We start from the raw sequence: 20,670 nt of genomic DNA, 5'->3' as shown, positions 1-20,670 counted from the left end.
TACCTTAATCAAGCTACAAGTTGAAAATAACCCACAAACAATACAAGCAGTACACAATCTGTCCACACAAAATACTAATATCCACACAACATTACCAAGATGAAATCTTTGCCATAGTAAATCAAGTAACAATCCACACAACTGCCATCTATTTGAAGCCCTCTGCAATATAGTCTTCAAAGATAACACACTAACACTAGAAGGAGCTGGAGGATCGATAGATCTTGCAAAAATTGAAGGATCGGCAAAGAGAAACAAAACTACAAGAGGAAAATAGAGTCCAGGTAATCTCGCCATGGCCAGAGCTCAATTGTGCTTTGCGAACAAGTGCTACATGGGAGGTTCCAAATGCAACGGGAAGGGCACCAGCAGCAACCAGATCACATCCATCAGGCACTAAAAATAGGTCTTTGATTCTAATTCTTATAGCAGTTGGAGAATTTAAGGAGGGGATAGGATGGGATCTGGAGAAAGAAATTGGAGAGGTATCGGAGATCGGGAGAGTGGGATCCCCGATCTAGTTGTAGATCAGAGCTTCCATGGAGGAATTGAGAAAGAAAAATGAAAAGACTATGAAAGAACTGCTAGGGTTTTGAAAAGATAAATGCAAGATCTCTTGTTAGAGTATAGCAAAGAAAGCTAATAGAGGAAGAAGAAGAGGATCTACCGGAATTTATGCTCGCCGGAGGAGGTGAATCGGTTGGAACCAAAAAGTGACCGGCTGGAGTTAGAATGTTGCCGGAATTTGCAGAGGTTACCGGAGAAGAAGATGAAATGACCAGAAGGATTGACCGGAGCTTCTCTCTCTCTCTCTCTCTCTCTCTCTCTCTCTCTCTCTCTCTCTCTCTCTCTCTCTCTCTGCAGATCTTGTAGTAGTGTGATGAAGAGAGGAGTAAGAGGTGAAAATTGACCAGCCGGAGTTCCGGCAAGCTTGCCGTAAGGTTCAATCAGAGAAGATGAAGACAAATAGGGTTAGGTTTTCAAATCTCTCTCTAAAACGAAAATGAGATCTCCCTAGCATCTATGCCATGCTATGCACAGATCACCTCCCGAAACTTGGCTCCGATCTGGTTCCCGCACCAGCCGCCCGGAGAAGATGAGCTCGCCGGAGAAGAAAAGGTACAGTTAGGGTTTGAGGTGGAAAAATGGTGTTTCTCAAGATGAACTCTTCAAATCTGGAGATTAATAGCAGGCTTTAGGCCAAAGAAAATGAGACTTGGCCGGCCGGAGCTTAGGATTCCGGTGAGATCCACCGAAGAAGGTGATCGGAAAATAAGTTTTTGGGGTTTTCTCGGGCTCTCCCTCATTTTTCTCTCTCTTTTTTTTTAACGAAAAATGAAAACCCCCTCCCCTCTTGCAAATGAGCATCCTCTATTTATAGATGGAGAAGATGGTGGCTGTCATTAGGGTTTGAGATGCTTTCTGCCTCTCTAGCTCTCTCCCCCTGTTTTTTACGAAAAATGAAAAAACCTCTGAAACCCTCACTCGATGGGTTATAAGAAAATGATATCTTTACCCCTCATCTTTCTTGGGACAGCCACCTTAATCCCTGATTCACTCCCCTCTTGAATTTACACTACGATATTCTCTCGGCTCGTTTGCCAGGCAAACGCACTCCGATTTCGACGAAATTTTGTAAGGAGCTTGGTAGGATCCTACCCTAGCTTAGGGTGAAGTTTGGGGCCCTATCTCAATGATTTAATGGGGTTTTACACAAAATTGGAATGTTTAGGGCACGGTCAAAATGGGGTGTCTACACACACGTGCGCTAAAAAATATCACATAAGCAACAACAAAAAAACCATAACGGTTTAACATTGAACATCTAGTGATGTGGTTGTCACGCATGTTTGATAATTTATCATATACCATATTTCACGTATAATTCATATAAATATTTATATATAATACATGCATCCATTTTTTCCTTTCACAGGAGAGACTAAGGAGAAAGTTGACTAAGAAGCATCACGTATAGGTAACTACATATTGCTATGAAAATATACCTTTCAAACGTTTCTGGATACCGAGTGTGGAGGACGCACAGTTGGGTATATTGAATTTACTGGTTTGGTAATGTACTATGCCTATGATGTAATTGTACCTAATGAATATATGAATCAGCCAATGGTGGGAATGATGACTAAAATTTCGTCCATGACTACTTGGATGCAACCGAATGTATACATGTTTATCTGCTTGCACATATTTTTAATCATCTGAAAATGCATAGTTATCTTCTTGGTATTGCTACTATTGATTGCTGTGAACTAGTCGAAGTTATCCATTTTATCTTATAAGGTTTCTGAAAATTTCATCACAGGCTCCACCAGAAAGGAGGCAGGTTTTCAGTAGTGAGCTGCAGAGAGTAGGTATTGAAGGCGCAAAAGTGCTGCGTGAACTTGGCAACAAAGTCAAAAAGATGGAGAAACTAAGTCATGAAGACATCCTCTTTGAAGTACAAGAGGCGGCAGAAGAGTTGCAAAACAAGATTGACCGGCGTTCATACCTTCTCGTGAATTCCGAGGGCTGGGAGATTGGGAAACGGCCTGAGAACATGGAAAATTATGAAGACAGTTCCAACATGATGGAAAATGAAAATAAACGCCTTGAGACTAAGTCTCGTAGCGAAACTGTGCTTGATTTGAGATATGTCCCATTGCCAAAGAGCTGGGAAATTTGCAACAACTCTAACATGGGTGTTAACCAGGTACCACCAGTGAAATCACCCGAAACAATGTTCCAGAGACAGATATCATGGCCCTCACGGCACTCACACAATTTTGATGCAGTGCCGAAGGAAGACGAATCAAAAACTTATGAAAGTGCAAGTGCATTGTCTTTGGCAACATTCACTTCGCTTCTGATCGAGTTTGTTGCAAGGCTTCAATATTTGGTTGAGTCGTTTAAAGAGCTAAGTGAAAATGCCAAATTTAAGGAGCCCATTGATGAACCGATGGCGGAGACTGTTGGATTTTGGACAAAATTGAGTAGGCGCTTGAGATTCAAGGATTGAGAGTCGGCGCCATGTGATTGACATATTATCATTCAAACTCAAGGAACTCAAATGGAATATTATCGAAGCGAAAATCTATGCTAATTGTTATAACAGGGAGGACACTCAAAAGATTGGGACGTTGTACAGAATTGAAACTCATTCGACATGGATGTTATAATGAGAAGTCTGTGGGAAAAACTCTGTTCAAGTAAAGGTGGGAGGAGCGATTATCTAGTGTAAATTGGGAGAATTCTTAGGATTGTACAAGTAAATGTACTTTCTGCAGAGGCTTTACTCATTGGAAAGCCTTGTAGTTTTTTATGATGGCGAAAAGGAACAACTGTGAACATAGATTTTTTACTTCATTTAACAGGGTACATGGAGGGATGCAGATCATGCATGCTGAATTGAATTGATTCTGAAAATTTTGGCTGTGAAAAATATCAGTCCTTAACTTTTCTTTGGTTGAAACATTAAAATCCTATTATTATTCAATGTATTATATGTTATTTGTAGGATGCTTAGGATAATCCGGCAGCGCATTTTGCAGTTCATGGTGACAATTTGCACAGTTCTTAACCATGAATGTGTATGCCGCTGATTGAATAGTGATTAAAAAATTCTTGTGTTTTTTGAACTACATCCAGATTTCCCAAATTAAAAGCTAGTTTCACAAACGGTAATGATATATTCGCACCCCTGTAGGATAATTTGCACCCCTTTTTGATGTGTAACATGGGTGCGAATCATCCTACAGAGGTGCGAATTTATCATCTCCCTTTCACAAATACAATAATAAATTTTTGAGAAAGACATTGTGGTGAAAATTACATTCGCATCCTAATCTAACAAATACATACATTTAGCCACTGCTTCTTGTTGTTTCTTATTCAGATAAATAAAGTAAGGCATACATGAGGGTTTCCATTTACAAGACATACATGAGGGTTTCCATTTACATGTATGTCTTGTAAATGGAAATTCACATGCTTGTCCCCAAATTTTTAACTCTTCCCACAAAGTTCCAGAATTCTGTGAACATCCTTATAGTTGAATTGTTCCCTAAACTTAACGTTTTGATAATCGATGAACAGGTAATGTGATGTGCGCATTTATTTTTGGCTCACCAAGCAAGGCCATGTTTGGATTGCAAGAAGAAAAAAAGTTTCTTTAGTAGGAAACTTTTTTGTTTACACAATTTGGAGGAAAATGAGAAATTTTAGGGACATCAGTATAAATTCGAAGGTCCCTGTAAGTAAAACTTGGACCGTGGTACAAAGCATTTTTTCCATATGTAACAATGGAAAAGTAAGATATTTTCGAATAGTTTTTCTTTTCCAAACTTTTTCAAAAAAATCATATAATCCAAACAGTGTCAAGGGTCTAGATCATGTTGATGGCTTCATGAACTTCTTTAATAGAAATTGCCAAGGGCCTAGATCATCTCACACTAATCATTTCCCTTATAAAGATAGCAAGGCAGTACACTTATAAGACATCTTTAATCAACCTTGATTAAGGATCTATGATCATCCAAAAGGGCAGCACCAAGGTCAACGGCCGAGAAACAAGATCGATTCGTGGACCCCGGACCCAATCACGTGCTGTAGACCCATCCGTACAATATTCGTATTTGCATATAGTCATATAGAAATACTGGTTATAATACTTCAACATCTACTCAATTAATGGATTCCAAAGTGACCTTAATGTCCCATATGGATTAACTTAAAATAATCTTACAAATAAGAAAGGGTTTTTGTGGTATACAAAGAGGCCCATACACTAGGATTCTTAGACCCAGTTGAAGCTAGCCATAGAAACTTAATATAACTCTGTTATCCAGAACAGAAATCTTTGCCTAGTTTCAATGGGAAACTCTGGCAACCAAGAATACCATATGGGTGCAACATTTGCACCTTATATTGAAGCCTATAACACACCCATCCCAGCTAATAAACATGGGAATGGCAATGTAACAAACAAAAACCTGCAAATTATGACCACGCTTCGACATTATACCTCCCATCCTTTTCTAACAGTCTGAGCCACCTAGCGGCCGATTCTTTCGGAATGCCACTCTCTTTTAATATAATTTCCTCCAGGGCCGATGAAACATCGGCCGGCATTTTGGTTGAAGACCCTGCGATATATACAGCAGCCCCGGCACTTAATAAACTCCAAATCCTTTGGCTTTCTTCCTTCATCTTATGTTGCACATAGACCTTTTGTGGCTGGTCTCTAGAGAATGCAACAAAGAATCCCCCACCTTTTTCTTCTGAGAGTACCCCAGAGCTCTGTGTATGAAATAACCAAAAATCCCTGTACAGAAAATCACTTGCCTCATTTCGGCAACCAAAAAAGAAAAGAACAGGTGCCGTTGGCCCAGACACACTTTGTACTGCTCTTTCCTCTACAAATCCATGGAAAGGCGCACAACCAGTTCCCGGTCCGATGAGAATTAGAGGGAGTGAGGTTGGAGGAGGAGGAAGGGAACCTCGATAAAACCACACAGGTATATGGACTTCTGTTCATAAAAAAAAAAAAAAAAAACAAATGTGTCAGTAAACTTATACCAACATAAGCTTCTATTATGTCATACAAAATTTTACTACAAGTTCCATGTGTATGGTCATACTTTTTTGAGGGTCAAGTCCAGCTAACCATGTAGAGCAGAGGCCACATCGCTTCCTCTTGAAAGGAGTCATCCATGATACAATACTCACTGTTAAGTGCACTTGATTGGGATGAGCTGAAAGGGAAGACGCGATGGAGAATGATCTTGTTTTTAAGGGAGGGACCAGCTGCACTAGCCATTCAAATGGCATTTGCACAGATGGGAAGTCTTCTAGCACCTGTACTGAAGACTTTAATCAGTTCCTGGAAATAGAAAACCTACTCCAGTGGCAGAAATGAAAGGAAATTAAGAAATGGTGAAACAGGGCATTCTTATTTTTTCACCATGAGACGAGAAACAGGTTTTAAATGTCAGTTTCGGTGTCGGTTTCGGCCACCACAAAAACCATAAAATTTTCAGTTTTGGCCAAAATTCTGGCTGAAATCATGTAAATTCTGGTAAAAAAAATTGGTATTTTTAAAAAAATTTGGTGAAAAATTTGGTCGAAATTTCATTAATTTCAGTGGAAATCTTAAAATTTTGGTGGAAATTTTAAAATTTAAGTGGAAATGTTGTAAATTTTGCCAAAATTTTTTCTCTGAAATCCTGTAAAAAACCGATTCAATGTACTTTTGGTTTCGGTCCAGACCGGCCGAAATTTAAAACTATGGACAAGAATAGACATCCCTTTTCCATTCACTTCACTGCTGGATGCAGCTTTACTGGGCAATGTATTTGCTCAGTCAATGCTGTGTTAAGTGTTCATGTAGATCATAACAAAGATACGGATGAGCTACTCATAGAAGCAGAGTGCATCACGATCTACTCATAGAAGCAGAGTGCATCATAGACATCTATGTTTGAATTTGAGGAACAATGAATGAACAAATTGAAAAATGATCATTAGCTTTATTGAAGGTAGAAAATTCTTCACCTCGAGAACAGTTCTTCGTTCCTTCTGATTGTATTGGTACAGATCGTCTCTTCCTTCAGGTGAGGCGAAATATTGAAGCCTCTCCTTTTCATGTTCCGCAATTGCAAAAAAACTCATAACCTAAAGCGAAGATGTGATACAACAGTATGATTAGTATAAACGTGAACTGGCTATCAGGCACCCACCAGGTAGAAGCATCACAGTTAAAAAAGCCAAATAACACGAGGAGAATAGCAATAAACGCAATGGAAAGTAGCTTCTTAATAATTTTTAATGACCAGAAGCTTTTTAGAGAATCATCGTTTAACTCAACAAAACCTATTCATAAAGATAAACAATGGAAATCTGACAATCACGAAAGGCCCAACAGTACCCTAGGCAACGTGTCAGTTTTAATAATCCACATTAGCCAATTTCTGCTGCCCAACTCCATAAACGGAATGCGGACTACTGAGAGCAATTCCACACTGGGCAAAACACATAACAGTAGCATGACATCCGGATCTATCGGTACAATTACTTCCATGTACAACAATCGAACACACAAGGAGAATAGAACAAAAGATACTAAATACCACTTTATTCAACAAGATGAATGCTTATAGAATGGAGTCCACTGCCTATATTTTGTGTAACAGCTGTTCATCTATCGATCTATGTGAGAAAATACATACATCAAGGTTCGTGGGTAATCGCCACAAAGGACACATGATTAATAATCAAGATCATTGGCATTATGATCCTAGGGGACCCAAAATTTCTCTAAGACATCAATCTACATCTCCAAGAACAAAAATAATGCTGAACATGTTACTATTTAGACATTCAAAAAGTTGCTATTTAGACATCAATCCATATCTCCAATAACAAAAGTAATGTTGAACATGCTTATTTATTTATTCTTCTTTTTGAGCTATAACATTTTTTATTATTACTATTATTTTAACAAAAGCCAACGGAAAATTGATGGAAAAGAAAAGGAAACAACAACTACTATGGTCGCCGGACATACATCGTCTCTCTTTTCAGCAGCCTCAACCGTTGAGCTACATGCCCAAACCTAACCATTTATTCTTCTTGGTTACAATCTCATACATCGTCTCTCTTTTCAGCAGCCTCAACCGTTGAGCTACAGGCCCAAACCTAACCATTTATTTTTCTTGGTTACATTCTCATCCATGTAACAAAGAAAAATAAATGGTTAGGTTTGGGCCTGTAGCTCAACGGTTGAGGTTGCTGAAAAGAGAGACAATATATGTCCGGCAACCATAGTAGTTGTTGTTCCCTCAACAGTTAGAGGGCGAGCCTTTGCGCAACGGTAAGGTTGCTCCATTGTGACCTGGTTGTCACGGGCTCGAGTCAAGGAAACAACCTCTCTGCAAAGCAGGGGTAAGGCTGCGTACATCTAGCCCTCCCCAGACCCCGCAATGGCGGGCAATGAAGCACGGATACGGGTACGGGGTGCAGGTACGACACGATACGGGTACGGGGATACGTGATTTTAAAAAAAATAGGATACAGGTACGTTGGGGGTGCGCTGAATATAATATATTTTTATTATATATTTATAAAAATTAAAAAATTAAATATTTTTGTTAAAGAATTCAAAAAAATTAATTGGAGAACAATCAAATAACAATAACATCACCAAACTCTAATATTACTTCACCAAAATCTAATATTACTTCTAAGTTGTTAGGTTTTTAATTATGGGAAATATATATATATATATATATATATATATATATAGGAGAAGAAAAAAGGAGAGAATTATTTGAATTTCTCCCAAAATTCTAATAGAATTTCACTTTTTTTGACTTTTTTTAACAAAGGCACCCATTCAACCCACATATTTTCAATCCTACGCCCTCCTTTATGCTTTTGTAATAAAAAAGGTGGACAAAGTCAACATAGTGACGCTTTTTCTTTGCAAAATTACGGATTGGGTACATATGTTACATAATACTACGGATTTTTGTGAATATATTACATAATACTACGGATTCAGGACACCTTTCAAAATATTGACGAATTCCGGGCACCTTAAGAGGAAAAACATATTATGGAAACCTCTATAGATTGGAGGGCTAGGATCAGCCTATGGAAATGATTTTACGGGCACAACCTATTTCTGTTGTGTTCCATCACATGGACAGTTTGGATCAACCTATGATGTGGTCCGTACAGTTTTTTGTCGGCACGTGGTTTATATATATATATATATATATATATATATATATGTGTGTGTGTGTGTGTGTGTGTGTGTGCGTGCGCGTGCGTGTGTGTGTGTGGGGAGGGGGGGGCTCGTCCCCTTGTACCTATTTGATTAATGCAATTTAAAGTTACCTTCTTCAATATATATATATGGCACGCTAAAGTGGTTATAACGCCTCCCATTCGTTTAAATGTTTGGGTCCTGCTTAAGCGAACCAATGGGAGGCGTTATAACCACTTGAGCGCACCAACACTTTTCTCACACATATATATATATATATATATATATATATATATATATATATATATATGAGGAAAGTGTTGGTGAGCTTAAGCGCCCCAATCACATGGGTCCCACATTTTCTGTGGTGATCCAAACCATTCATTTGCAAGGCCCTATCATAGATAGGGTGTGTACCAAAAATCAGCTCCATAGGATCATCCTAACCCCTCCATTTGTGGAGGACAAAAATGGGCAGATTTATGGACAAATAATGTCTGTCCATTTTGACCTCCACAAATGGATGTGTTAGGATGATCCTATGGAGCTGATTTTTGGTACACACCCCATCTATGTAAGGGCCTTTCAAATGAATGCTTTGGATCATCCTAACAAAGTAGGCCCCAATGTGATTGGGCGCTTAAGCTCACATTAAGTTTGGTGAGCTTAAGCTCACCAACACTTTCCTCTATATATATATATATATAGGGAAATGCTATACATCACTGCACTGTTTTGATATCCAGGCTCTCCTTGCTTGTCTTCTAGTATTTAATGGGCTTGAGAGAGCATTTTTGGGAACTGTAGTTGACAGCCTTTTAAATACTAAAAGACAAGCTAATAGAGCGTGATATTAAAACATTGGAGTGTTGATATCATTTCCCTATACATATTATTGATATTTGATACATTCACCCCCATTTGTTAATTGGGACAGCCCCTCTATTGTAAATCTGTAATTTTGAATTTAATTCGAACCGGGTACGCACCCAAGCGCACCCGATACGTACCCAAACCCCCAAACTGGATTTCCATTTTGTTTGTTGTTTGGGTGCCAAAGACTGCCTAAGAGCACCCACACCCGACACGGGTGCGTGGGCCTCCGGAGAGTATCCGTGGTTCTTAGATGGCGGGAGCCTCGTACACTGGACCGCCCCTTACATGGATGAGATTAGATTAGAAGCTTATTAACATGGAACATGTACAAAGAAAGCAATATGATGGGAAAAATATATGAAAACGATTTGTGTCACATGATAAGGAAGCAATGCTTGAACATACAATCATCTTGCCTCGAAAAAATAGCGTCGAGGGGAAGCTGATGCAACATCCATTGTCAGTTCCACAAACGTCCTTATTTTGATAGGATCCCTCGAGGAATTTATCGAAGAATCAGAACATTTCTGAATATCATTAGGTTGAACCTGAAACATAAAACTCTTTCATTGACCTACATCAACAAAATAAAAAATATTGAAAAGGCTAGGGATAACAATTTTAATATAGAGGCAGTAGATAGAAGTAACAAAATAAAATGGACTGCAGATTATCATGCCCAAATACAGGTATGAATACAAAGATAGTAAGCTACACACAAGGGTATAAAAAATAGTTGTCATTTTCAAAAATCTGGATGTAGATAGGAAGCGGATCTCCTAGTCAACAAATAAATACTTAGCACCAAGGTCGTCATTTGGCACAAACCTAAATGTGTATACAAGTCCCCTTCAATTAGCAACGGTTTGGATCCATGCCCTACAAACCAGTTCAATCCCCAAAGAAGCACGTTTGCTTCCGCTTCATTAGCGTCACAGATTCCGGCTTGTTCAAATTTTTGACTAGCTCATTAGATTTTAATTTCATATTTTTTGACCTTGTATCTCTCTTCACCATTAGCACCAGAAGAAATTTTAAGTCACGGTTGCGTCTCAAATTTCAATAAATTTAAACAAGTAATTTTTTCATAAGGTAAGTTAACATATCCAGTTTTGACTGCTGCCAAGCCAAACCTCACAGCAATCTTGATTTTCCATTTTGATCCTTAGATTCTTGGTTTATTGAGGCATGCAAAAATTCTTGGTCTATTTTGTTCCGGAAAAAAGCAACGGGACTTACATGAATATGATGAAGAGATGAGATTTGGAGAAATTATTAGCACTACTGGTTTTGCTGTAACTTTATTAACATGAATTTACAGCCCTACTCGGGTTACCATAACTTTATTAGCATGACTTTACAGCAACTAAAATCCAGAAAACAAATTGGCCTTATCGATGAGATGGTAATTAGAAGGAAAAAGAAAAAGAAAAAGCCCTTATAAATATATTACAACAGACTACCTCTAGATGGTGCATCTATATCACCCAGCTTGCTTAAGATATTCCAAATGAAATCAGACCCCAGTAGGGCTTTGGTATGTATTGAATTATTAGACTATTTGCTATGGTATGTATTCCCACTAAAATGTTTAAATATAATTATATAATCACGTAAATATAACCACATTACTATTCGCTATGGAATGTATTCCATGTCCATGTTAGATAACCACTAAAATAACTATTCGCTATGTGTTACATTATTATATTTATATGAATTGCATTGAATTACTAGAGTTTGGTATGTATTCCCACTAAAACACCCAGCATTTAACACATATCACACCCAACTTGCTTAAGATACTCCAAATGAAATCTACCAGTACGTGTTACATAATTATATTTATATGAATTGCATGCAAAAATGCGGTGTATGTATTGTGTATATATATTTATATGATTTACATGTGAAATGTGATGTGTTAATTATCAAACATGCACCACAGTGCCTGTCACTAGGTGTTCGACGTTCAACCATTATGAGTAGGGTTTTTCACTTCCTGAAGTTTCATCTTAAATGTTCATCATTTGCATATGTTTATGTAATTATATAAGAATTTCACTGAATTTTCCATATGAAATCGATGTGTTTGTATTTCTTTTACGACCGAAACACATCAGAACCAAAACTTGAAACCATGTCTATATGTTGCCTAACTCCAACAAAAGTCTCCAAATTCCAAAAAACGGGAAGCAAACAAAGTACCACTTGGTACACAAAAAAAACCCATAATATTGCCATAGCAAAAGCAAAGAATATACTTTGATTCCCAAACATGGAACTTTATTTGAATACAAAAACATCAAACCTGAACGATTGTTGGTAGGATACTCTGCAAAGAAGAATAAACCACAATTGCTAGTCTAGAGAATGTCAATGTAACGCAATCGTAATACTTATAGATAAGATGTATATAAATGGTGATGAGTAAAATTCATCAAATATATAATCATGATACCTATAGATAAGATGTCTATAAATAATGATGAGTAAAATTCATCATATGTGAGATTGAATATGCTACTCAAAGGTCAACAATTTACTGGAAAAAAGAGTTACATACTGTGATGTATAAGTCAGGGTTTAGATTACAACGTTGTAGGAAAGCATCCACTGCAGCGGGATTTTGACTTGGAAGAACTTCAAGAACATCGCCCACTTGATAGTCAATATCCTAAAAGAACCAATGGTATAGTCAATATCCTAAAAGAACCAATGGTTTGAATTGCAATCGTTCAAAGAAAAACCAGGTTGAATCTAGATTGGAGTTGAGAAAACATCAAGTTTGGAAAAAAAATGTGCTGGAAGCGTTAAATGATTTAGTTCAGATTGAAAAATATACATTTAGGACTTACTGATGAAAGAGCTTCGAATTCGAAATGGCGGACATCTCTGCCATAGCCCGCTTTAGTTAAATGCTGATTTTTCGTCTACAAAGAAGAACTAAAATAATTCAGATTGGAAAATAGATTTTGAAGCTGATACATACAATGCTCATTAATGATAGCCTCTAACAAATGTGCTGAGGGAGATACCAGATTAAACAAAAAAAAAAAGTACGTATTTTACGGATTGTAGCTTCTTTTTTGTATAAACAAATTGTAGCAAGCATGTAACTTATGTAAATTAAGTATTTCACGGAAGCATATATGAGCTAGAAGGGAGATCCGAGAAACATATTGATCTACCCGATGGTGCACTTTTTAAGGGCAGTTGTTGTCTATGATTTAAGGAATATTTTTGTCGTTTCCTTTTTGTGCATTTCGTATATAATCAAATCATGTCGAGACTTATTACTTTTGGTCATTTTAACATCCAATGCCACAGATTAAACATAAATTGATGGGTCTCTTCATAGGAGGCTGAAAATAAAATAATTATTGGAATGCACATAACATTCTCAGCAAACTAGTTAACAGAATATGTAATTATACCATTTGTAAAGAGCAATGAGGACTATATAAAATAATTATTGGAATGCACATAACATTCTCAGCAAACTAGATAACAGAATATGTAATTATACCATTTGTAAAGAGCAGTGAGGACTATTGTCATCACGACGAAGTATTCCGGAGGACATCGAGCGAGCTCTCCCAATCTGTGCCTGAATGCACTTAAAATCTGGATATGAGGAGCATTTTTTCAATTAGATATGAGCATCGAGGACAGATAATACCAGAAAACGAAACAATTTAGCATTGAAGCAAGAACTTAAGACATTTTTAAGTGAGGAATAAAAATTTCAAAAGTGTTTAATAAATAAAGTTGAACAATATGCCCTTGAAACTAATATAATTAACAATCTCAAAACCAAAGATTTTTTCCTTGATGATAGTTAGAGACAGAAGCTCTCCCAGGGTTCCATCATCTGGGATCCCTAGGGAAGAGGATCAAGTTGGCCCATGCGAACAGCTTGATGCACTGTCTACCTTCAACCCTTTGAGTGATTATAAAATATTTCAAAGCTGGAAGATGTGTTAAATTCTAAGAAACAAGCTTACATTTAACACATTATCAAACCTTCAACAGAGCTAGAGTTAAAAGAGAAGGTTACAAATATTAGAAAACATGCACTATAGAGAACAAATTTTAGAGAGAGAGAGACAGAAAACATAGGTGAGCAAGGACGGAGGCATGTGGCAATTGACCCCCTGAAAATATGAATTCTTGACAATAAATCCTACTAGTTAGGTTCTTTAATCTTTAGGAACTTTTTTCGTTTTTACGCATAGAAAACATTACAAAAATCTCGTTATTTAACCATTCTCATATCAGATTCGTAGATCCGTTCAGATTTTTTAGGTAGAAAATATCGTTCAAACAACATTCTCTATAAACCTATCTTGAAAACCTCATTCTCCCCTCCGAAAGAGTGCACAAATCCCTGCAAGCCTTGTTTAATACGTAGGGGAAAGGGAAAACATCGGGATAGATTCTCTACCTCTGTAACCAGTGGAAAAAACACAGAGCCTCTATGCAAAAGCCTCTCTTCGAGGTGGAAGCTCTCCTATTTATGGATCCATTGGCCAGGTTTGATGTGTTTTCTTGATAAGGTTCTTTTACGTCATTTTTGGATCCATTGACCTGATTTGAAACTTGGTTGTAGGGAACTTTTTACCAAAGGTGCAATCTTGCTCTTGCTTTTGAACCTCCTGTTAACCATTTTCACTTCTTGGATTTGATATTTTTGCTTTTGGGGTTTTATTTTTACCCAAACTTTGCCCGCCCTTTAATTTTATATGCTTAAGGTGAAGGCAAGATGTGGATCTTTGTCTGTGTGACTCTAAAATGTCCCCACTGAAGTCCCTGTAAGTCGAGAGTCCACACATTCAAAGTCTAACTCCCCAAACAGTCATTGACATTTCACAAGAGCATGGTTTAAAATTTCGGTTTCGGTAACTGTTTCGGACCCCACCAAAAACTGAAATTTCGGATTTCGCAGAAATTTCGGTCTGAAATTTGGTAATTTGGTTCCAAATTTCGGACCGAAATTCCGAAATTTTGCAACACTTTTTTTTTTAATAAATAATGTCATTAAACCGAAATTTCAAACCGAAATTTCGGACCGAAATCCGAAATTTGGTAAATGGCGAAAATTTGAATTTCGGAAATTTTTGGTTTCAGTCCCCACCGGTATCCGAAATTTCGAATTTCGGTCGAAATTTAAAACCATGCACAAAAGTTCATGCGACATTCAAAATCCCTTACAACTAAACCCCCCTATGCGGACTTGGAGAAAAATCTTTTCAGTTATAACAAAAAGGTATTAAGCAATTTTTTTTCTTTTAAAAAAACTTTTAAGTAGACTTCAATTGTAATCAAACCATGCATAAAATCTAGTTATATGTATGAATTGTAGTTATCACCAATTACATGGCTAGAAATGAGAGAGATTACCCGAGGTATCAGAAAACAGTGATTGTGTCTTGTCAGTATTGTGATATATGATTTGAATTTTGGGACGATCCAAAGTTTTCATATCAAGATCCAGGATCTCTACTCCTCTTCTGAAGATAGTAGGAGTTTTTTGTTTCAGTACATTCCATAAAGAAGACAACCAAGGATCCAAAGCACCTTCATACCTAGGAATGGAAGACAATTCTTTAACATAATTTTACATCATTCCAGATCAAAATTGATAATTTTATGTTGGAAAACAAGGATCACTGTCAATCAGATCAAATAATCAAAAGCATATATGTCACTACTTTTTTTGCAGAAAATACAGAAAATCTCAGAGCAGAAAACAGAATAACACACATGAAAGTTCAATCATGTTGAGAAGCCCTTGGAAGTTAACCTGAAGAAATAATCAAAATTTTGGGAGAAACAATGACTGATAAGAAAAGAGAAACTATAGAGAACTAAGTAGAAAGTAGAAACATTCGGTGAAACTCCTAGTGAAAGACACCCACAGACCATGATTTTGCAAAGCTAAATGACAGTTTGATGAACAATTCTGGAAATAGAAGCAGGACATTGTTATACCATTCAAGAAAAAAAAAAATGTAGACCACTGTCGTGATTGTTTCACTTGACACAAAAAAAGAAAAAAGAAGCAAAGAAGTCTATTAAGTTCCCAACTTACTCAGGACTTGGAGAAGGAAATGCAAGATCGGCAGGGAGGGGAGGAGAATTGGCAGTGCCTACTTTGTCGCTACCATAATTTTAGATGGCGGATTAGATGTAGAAGGTGTCCGCAAGCTAGATTGAATCCCCTCCCCCCCCTTCAAATCCATCATGCACATCTTGGGGAGGGGAGACCCTTAGGGAGATCTAAGCATGATCAAGACAATAGATCAGTAGCATGGTTTTGCTCTCCCTGTCAATATCTTAACTTTAGATGGCGGGATGATTGTCGTTGGTGTCATAGGACCAGAATCCCCTCAAAATTGGTTCCTCGTGCTAGCTCATCATCTAGAGTAGAATCCAATGGTGGTGAAGATGACTTTACCAACGTGCTCAATTAAACCTAACATATGTTTGTGGATTGAACCTACCTAACAATATGATCTTGCAGCTGCTTCTGTCAAACTTAATTTGATAACCAACAATAGAATTCATAAAGGTGCCTCCTAAATATGCACAAGGATATTTGTCAAGTGCTAGAATGAAACAAGTTATGGTAATCTGCAAAATATAATCATACCCTGAAGGGTGTTGATCATCTCCCAGACCTCTTTCGATTATTGGCATTGCTCCAAGATCCATAATCCTTTTGTCCAGTTTCTTCGCAGCAAACTGCAGCCAAGAAAATATTATATCCGTTCAGACATTTATTTACAATGAGCTACACATTTCACTTGCTATATCCGTTTCCACCCTAAGGTTTATTAGCAAAAACTGTCAGATGAAAATTTACAAGAATTGACACCTACAAGCAAACAATATATTCTAACATGGATATGGAAGTGATTACATTATATTTTTGATAGCCAGAGTCACCCAATCCAAATACAGCATAGTGAACTCCCTTCAACCACTGGTAATTCAGAGTCCTTTGCAAAAGAAACCTCCAAAATACCTACAAATATAAAAAATGAAGAAGTCATACCCAGATGGTCCCTGAAATCTAGGGGTCTCCAAAATATTATCATGAAAATTAGTAAAAACAAACCTTCATTGAATCTGGTGTGTCCCCCTGGCCCGTTGTAGAAACAATAAATATTACGGTGTTCTCATAAGGTAAAAAAGTCTGCAAGAATAAACAAGCAATTATGTTTGTGTCAAAAACCATTAGGATGAAGGTATCACAGAAACAAATTCTATCTACTAAGAACCATGGATGTACCAAAAATGGCTAACTCAGTTAGAACCAGTACAATAGCAAAAACAGCTAAATGATACGAGGGAACCAGTAAGAAAGCACACGATATGCTTATCATTACATGCCTGTGCAGCAACATGATATATGCTTATCAAGTGAAAAGTAGTTGTAAAAGTCAAAAACTACAACAAAGATAGTACGGCGATGAATAGCTTGTTCTAAGTTCGGTATGCTATCCAACATCTTTAATGTAGAACATTTATACACAAAACAGCCCAACAATTTGCTTCCCTGTGTATACCAAAGGGGTTCTTGACACAATGCTTCCCTAGATTGCACCTCTCAATGTGGTCATAATCCTCATGATCATTAGAAATAGAAGGATACCAAATGAAACTAGGTGAAGATAGATTTGGTGGAATTATTGATCAAGGGAAATAACCTGAAGCTAGTTTCCCACATGGGGTTGGTTAGTGGGCATTGTCCCAGATGCCGCAACGGAAGAATCTAGGTACCTTAAATTGGCCTGATAATCTTCCTATAAAGTTCGAATTTTGAGCTATAATAGTGAATTGCAATTCCAATCCTCAACCTTTGATATATTTATTCAGTCAGCCAATGTCATACAACATCATCAACAAAATCAAGTACTCTGAGCAATTCGGCAGCAGAAGACAAAATCAAATTCATGGAACCCAAGATTTAAAATTCACACCGAAACATGACGTTTTGGCCGAAATATTTCGGTTTCAGCTAAGACCAAAATGAAATAAACAATGAATTAGTTTTTTACAAGATTCCACCGTTTCGGCGATTGAAATTTCATTTTCACGCATATTTACAAGATTTCTGTCTAAATTGTTTGATTTTCACAAAGATTTTAATGATTTCCACTGAAATTGCCGAATTTTCATGATTTCCACTCGAATTGCCGAAATTTCAACCGAAATTTTAGACATTTCCACTGAAATTTTATATTTAGCGAATTTTAAAAGATTTCGACCGAAATTTCCACCGAAACCGAAATATTTCAATTTCGGAAATTTCGGTGGTGGCCGAAACCGAAATTTAAAACCTTAATGGAATCAGCTAAGAGCAATAGGCAGGAGTAAATCAAGAACGAGCAAACATATAAACAGAGGTTATAAAGACTTTCACCGCATCAAAATCATCCATAGATCGGACTGAAACACGACACTCCCTCCGTTCCGCTTCACGCTCGACTCGTTCTGCGACATCCAAAGCGTTACCGGTCTGTGATGCATAGAGTATCAGCATCCTTGGATTATCTTCCATGACTCACTACACAAACACATTAATCCATTTCTATAATCAGAGAGACAAGTTTATGTAGCCGTTTTGAAATCTAGGGTTGTAAAATCCTAAAACCTGGATTTTATAACCTAAAACTTTTGAATTTTATAAACTAGGGTTTTAACTTATAAAATGCATCTTTTAGAAAGCTTCATAGGAGTGAAGAAAAACTCACCTGCAAGTGTCCCCTCAACCCTAATTGGAGTTCCTTTAATCAAATTGAAACCGGAGAGAATATTTCCCCCCCTTTTTCTAACAAGACACCCCCTTACGCGTCCGTTGTTGTTTAGACTTTAGATGAGCAAAGTACCACTTTATCTTGTCAATGTCCAACCAGATTCCCAATCGTCAACCCCGCCTTATCGTTTTCTAATTTTACACTATCAAGGGGTTGTACCAAGTAAATAAATGGGGCGAATATATCATTTCCCATATATTAAAAAGAAATCAATTGGGCCTACCTTCTTGGAAATCAATTGGGCCTCAATGTAAATAGGTCTTAATTCTCTAGTTTATTAACATTGGGCCTAACAAATGAACAATTTGGATTTGGGCAGTGATGAATTTCATTGTACTCCCTGTCTCTCTTCTCTGTGGAGTCTGAGCACGAATCCGTAGTGGGGCCCAACAATGAATGATTTAGTTATTTGAATAAGTGGACACCATAAAAGTTTTTAAAAAAAAATCACTTCAGCTCACTTTGTTAGAAGATCCAGACCGTTAATCTGTTGCAACCTAACGTACATAAGCCTTTGCAACAAAAATCATCTCCCTGAGATGATCCTAACTATCGAACGATAGAGATTTTTATGAGGTGTCATTAGATTGGAGGGCTAGGATCATCTGATGGAGATGATTTTGGGGCACTTTTCTAAAGATATATGCGTCTTATGATGTAGGAAGTGCCATAAATTGGTGCGCCCCAGTGGTATTACTATGTTCATTCATAGGTGAGCCTATCCTATCCTATATCTACTATCTACTATAATAAGCTGGGAGGAAAAGCCCATGCTTTTTTGAATTATTTGAAAAATCCGTGGGATTTACACGTCACTTTTTTTTTCTAACAAAGGCACCCATTCAACCCACATATTTTCAATCCTAAGCCCCTCATTTATGCTTTTTAACAAAGGCACCAGACCGTTAATCTGTTGCAACCTAACGTACATAAGCCTTGCAACAAAAATCATCTCCCTGAGATGATCCTAACTATTGAACGATAGATATTTTTAAGAGGTGTCATTAGATTGGAGGGCTAGGATCATCTGATGGAGTTGATTTTGGGGCACTTTTCTAAAGATATATGCGTCTTATGATGTAGGAAGTGCCATAAATTGGTGCGCCCCAGTGTGTATTACTATGTTCATTCATAGGTGAGCCTATCCTATCCTATATCTACTATCTACTATAATAAGCTGGGAGGAAAAGCCCATGCTTTTTTGAATTTTTTGAAAAATTCGTGGGATTTACACGTCACTTTTTTTTTTTTTTTTTTTCTAACAAAGGCACCCATTCAACCAACATATTTTCAATCCTAAGCCCCTCATTTATGCTTTTTAACAAAGGCACCAGACCGTTAATCTGTTGCAACCTAACGTACATAAGCCTTGCAACAAAAATCATCTTCCTGAGATGATCCTAACTATCGAACGATAGAGATTTTTAAGAGGTGTCATTAGATTGGAGGGCTAGGATCATCTGATGGAGATGATTTTGGGGCACTTTTCTAAAGATATATGCGTCTTATGATGTAGGAAGTGCCATAAATTAGTGTGCCCCAGTGTGTATTACTACTATGTTCATTCATAGGTGAGCCTATCCTATCCTATATCTACTATCTACTATAATAAGCTGGGAGGAAAAGCCCATGCTTTTTTGAATTTTTTGAAAAATCCGTGGGATTTACACGTGTCACTTTTTTTTTTTTTTTTTTTTCTAACAAAGGCACCCATTCAACCCACATATTTTCAATCCTACGCCCCTCATTTATGCTTTTTAACAAAGGCACCAGACCGTTAATCTGTTGCAACCTAACGTACATAAGCCTTGCAACAAAAATCATCTCCCTGAGATGATCCTAACTATCGAACGATAGAGATTTTTATGAGGTGTCATTAGATTGGAGGGTTAGGATCTTCTGATGGAGATGATTTTGGGGCACTTTTCTAAAGATATATGCGTCTTATGATGTAGGAAGTGCCATAAATTGGTGCGCCCCAGTGTGTATTACGTTCATTCATAGGTGAGCCTATCCTATCCTATATCTACCATCTACTATAATAAGCTGGGAGGAAAAGCCCATGCTTTTTTGAAAAATCCGTGGGATTTACACCTCACTTATTTTTTACTTTTTCTAACAAAGGCACCCATTCAACCCACATATTTTCAATCCTACCCTCCTCATTTATGCTTTTTAACAAAGGCACCCATTCAACCCACTTAT

At 37.3% G+C, this 20,670-nt stretch overlaps 2 protein-coding genes across 8 annotated transcripts in view; one reads left to right on the top strand and one right to left on the bottom strand.

The window, feature by feature from the left end:
* The window catches only part of LOC143863607 (aluminum-activated malate transporter 9-like), a 36,295-nt gene extending 32,779 nt beyond the window's left edge, over window positions 1-3,516 (top strand). For all 3 annotated transcript variants that reach the window (XM_077374326.1, XM_077374324.1, XM_077374325.1), the window contains one exon: window positions 2,324-3,516. In XM_077374326.1, coding sequence (XP_077230441.1) covers window positions 2,324-3,016 — 693 coding nt within the window. In that variant the 3' untranslated portion in view covers window positions 3,017-3,516. The remainder of the gene's footprint in view (window positions 1-2,323) is intronic.
* A 1,173-nt stretch (window positions 3,517-4,689) lies between these two features.
* Window positions 4,690-18,556, bottom strand: LOC143863542 (Flavodoxin family protein). 5 transcript variants are annotated; one of them, XM_077374240.1, is made up of 13 exons: window positions 18,403-18,556; window positions 18,072-18,215; window positions 16,764-16,841; window positions 16,566-16,670; window positions 16,296-16,387; window positions 15,044-15,228; window positions 13,170-13,267; window positions 12,499-12,573; window positions 12,207-12,317; window positions 10,057-10,188; window positions 6,550-6,669; window positions 5,637-5,853; window positions 4,690-5,525 (listed from the first exon to the last, which is right to left on the bottom strand). In XM_077374240.1, exons 2-13 carry the CDS (start codon window positions 18,207-18,209, stop codon window positions 4,996-4,998), a joined length of 1,881 nt encoding a protein of 626 aa, XP_077230355.1. In that variant the 5' UTR covers window positions 18,210-18,215; window positions 18,403-18,556; the 3' UTR covers window positions 4,690-4,995. The 5 variants fall into 5 exon arrangements, with proteins under 5 accessions (XP_077230355.1, XP_077230356.1, XP_077230357.1 ...); XM_077374241.1 differs by lacking the exons at window positions 15,044-15,228; window positions 16,764-16,841; window positions 18,072-18,215; window positions 18,403-18,556; XM_077374242.1 differs by lacking the exons at window positions 16,296-16,387; window positions 16,566-16,670; window positions 16,764-16,841; window positions 18,072-18,215; window positions 18,403-18,556 and having other exon boundaries at window positions 13,170-13,250; window positions 15,044-15,181.
* Window positions 18,557-20,670: the final 2,114 nt, after the last annotated feature.

The sequence above is a fragment of the Tasmannia lanceolata genome, unplaced genomic scaffold, assembly GCF_043159265.1.
Source record: "Tasmannia lanceolata isolate RefF3 unplaced genomic scaffold, GAP_Taslan_0.1 ptg000044l, whole genome shotgun sequence".
Taxonomy (NCBI): domain Eukaryota; kingdom Viridiplantae; phylum Streptophyta; class Magnoliopsida; order Canellales; family Winteraceae; genus Tasmannia; species Tasmannia lanceolata.
Note: the sequence above shows the minus strand (reverse complement) of the source record. Positions and strands in the feature narration are given on the sequence as shown.

Bases quoted from the DNA above. Each gene is read 5' to 3' on its own strand.
- LOC143863542 (XM_077374240.1), bottom strand. From the start codon at position 18,209: ATGGAAGATAATCCAAGGATGCTGATACTCTATGCATCACAGACCGGT. The intron at 16,671-16,763 runs GTTTGTTTTTAC...TTATATTTGTAG, and splicing joins ACACACCAGATTCAATGAAG to GTATTTTGGAGGTTTCTTTT. The intron at 5,854-6,549 runs GTGAAGAATTTT...TCTTCAGTACAG, and splicing joins AACGAAGAACTGTTCTCGAG to GTGCTAGAAGACTTCCCATC.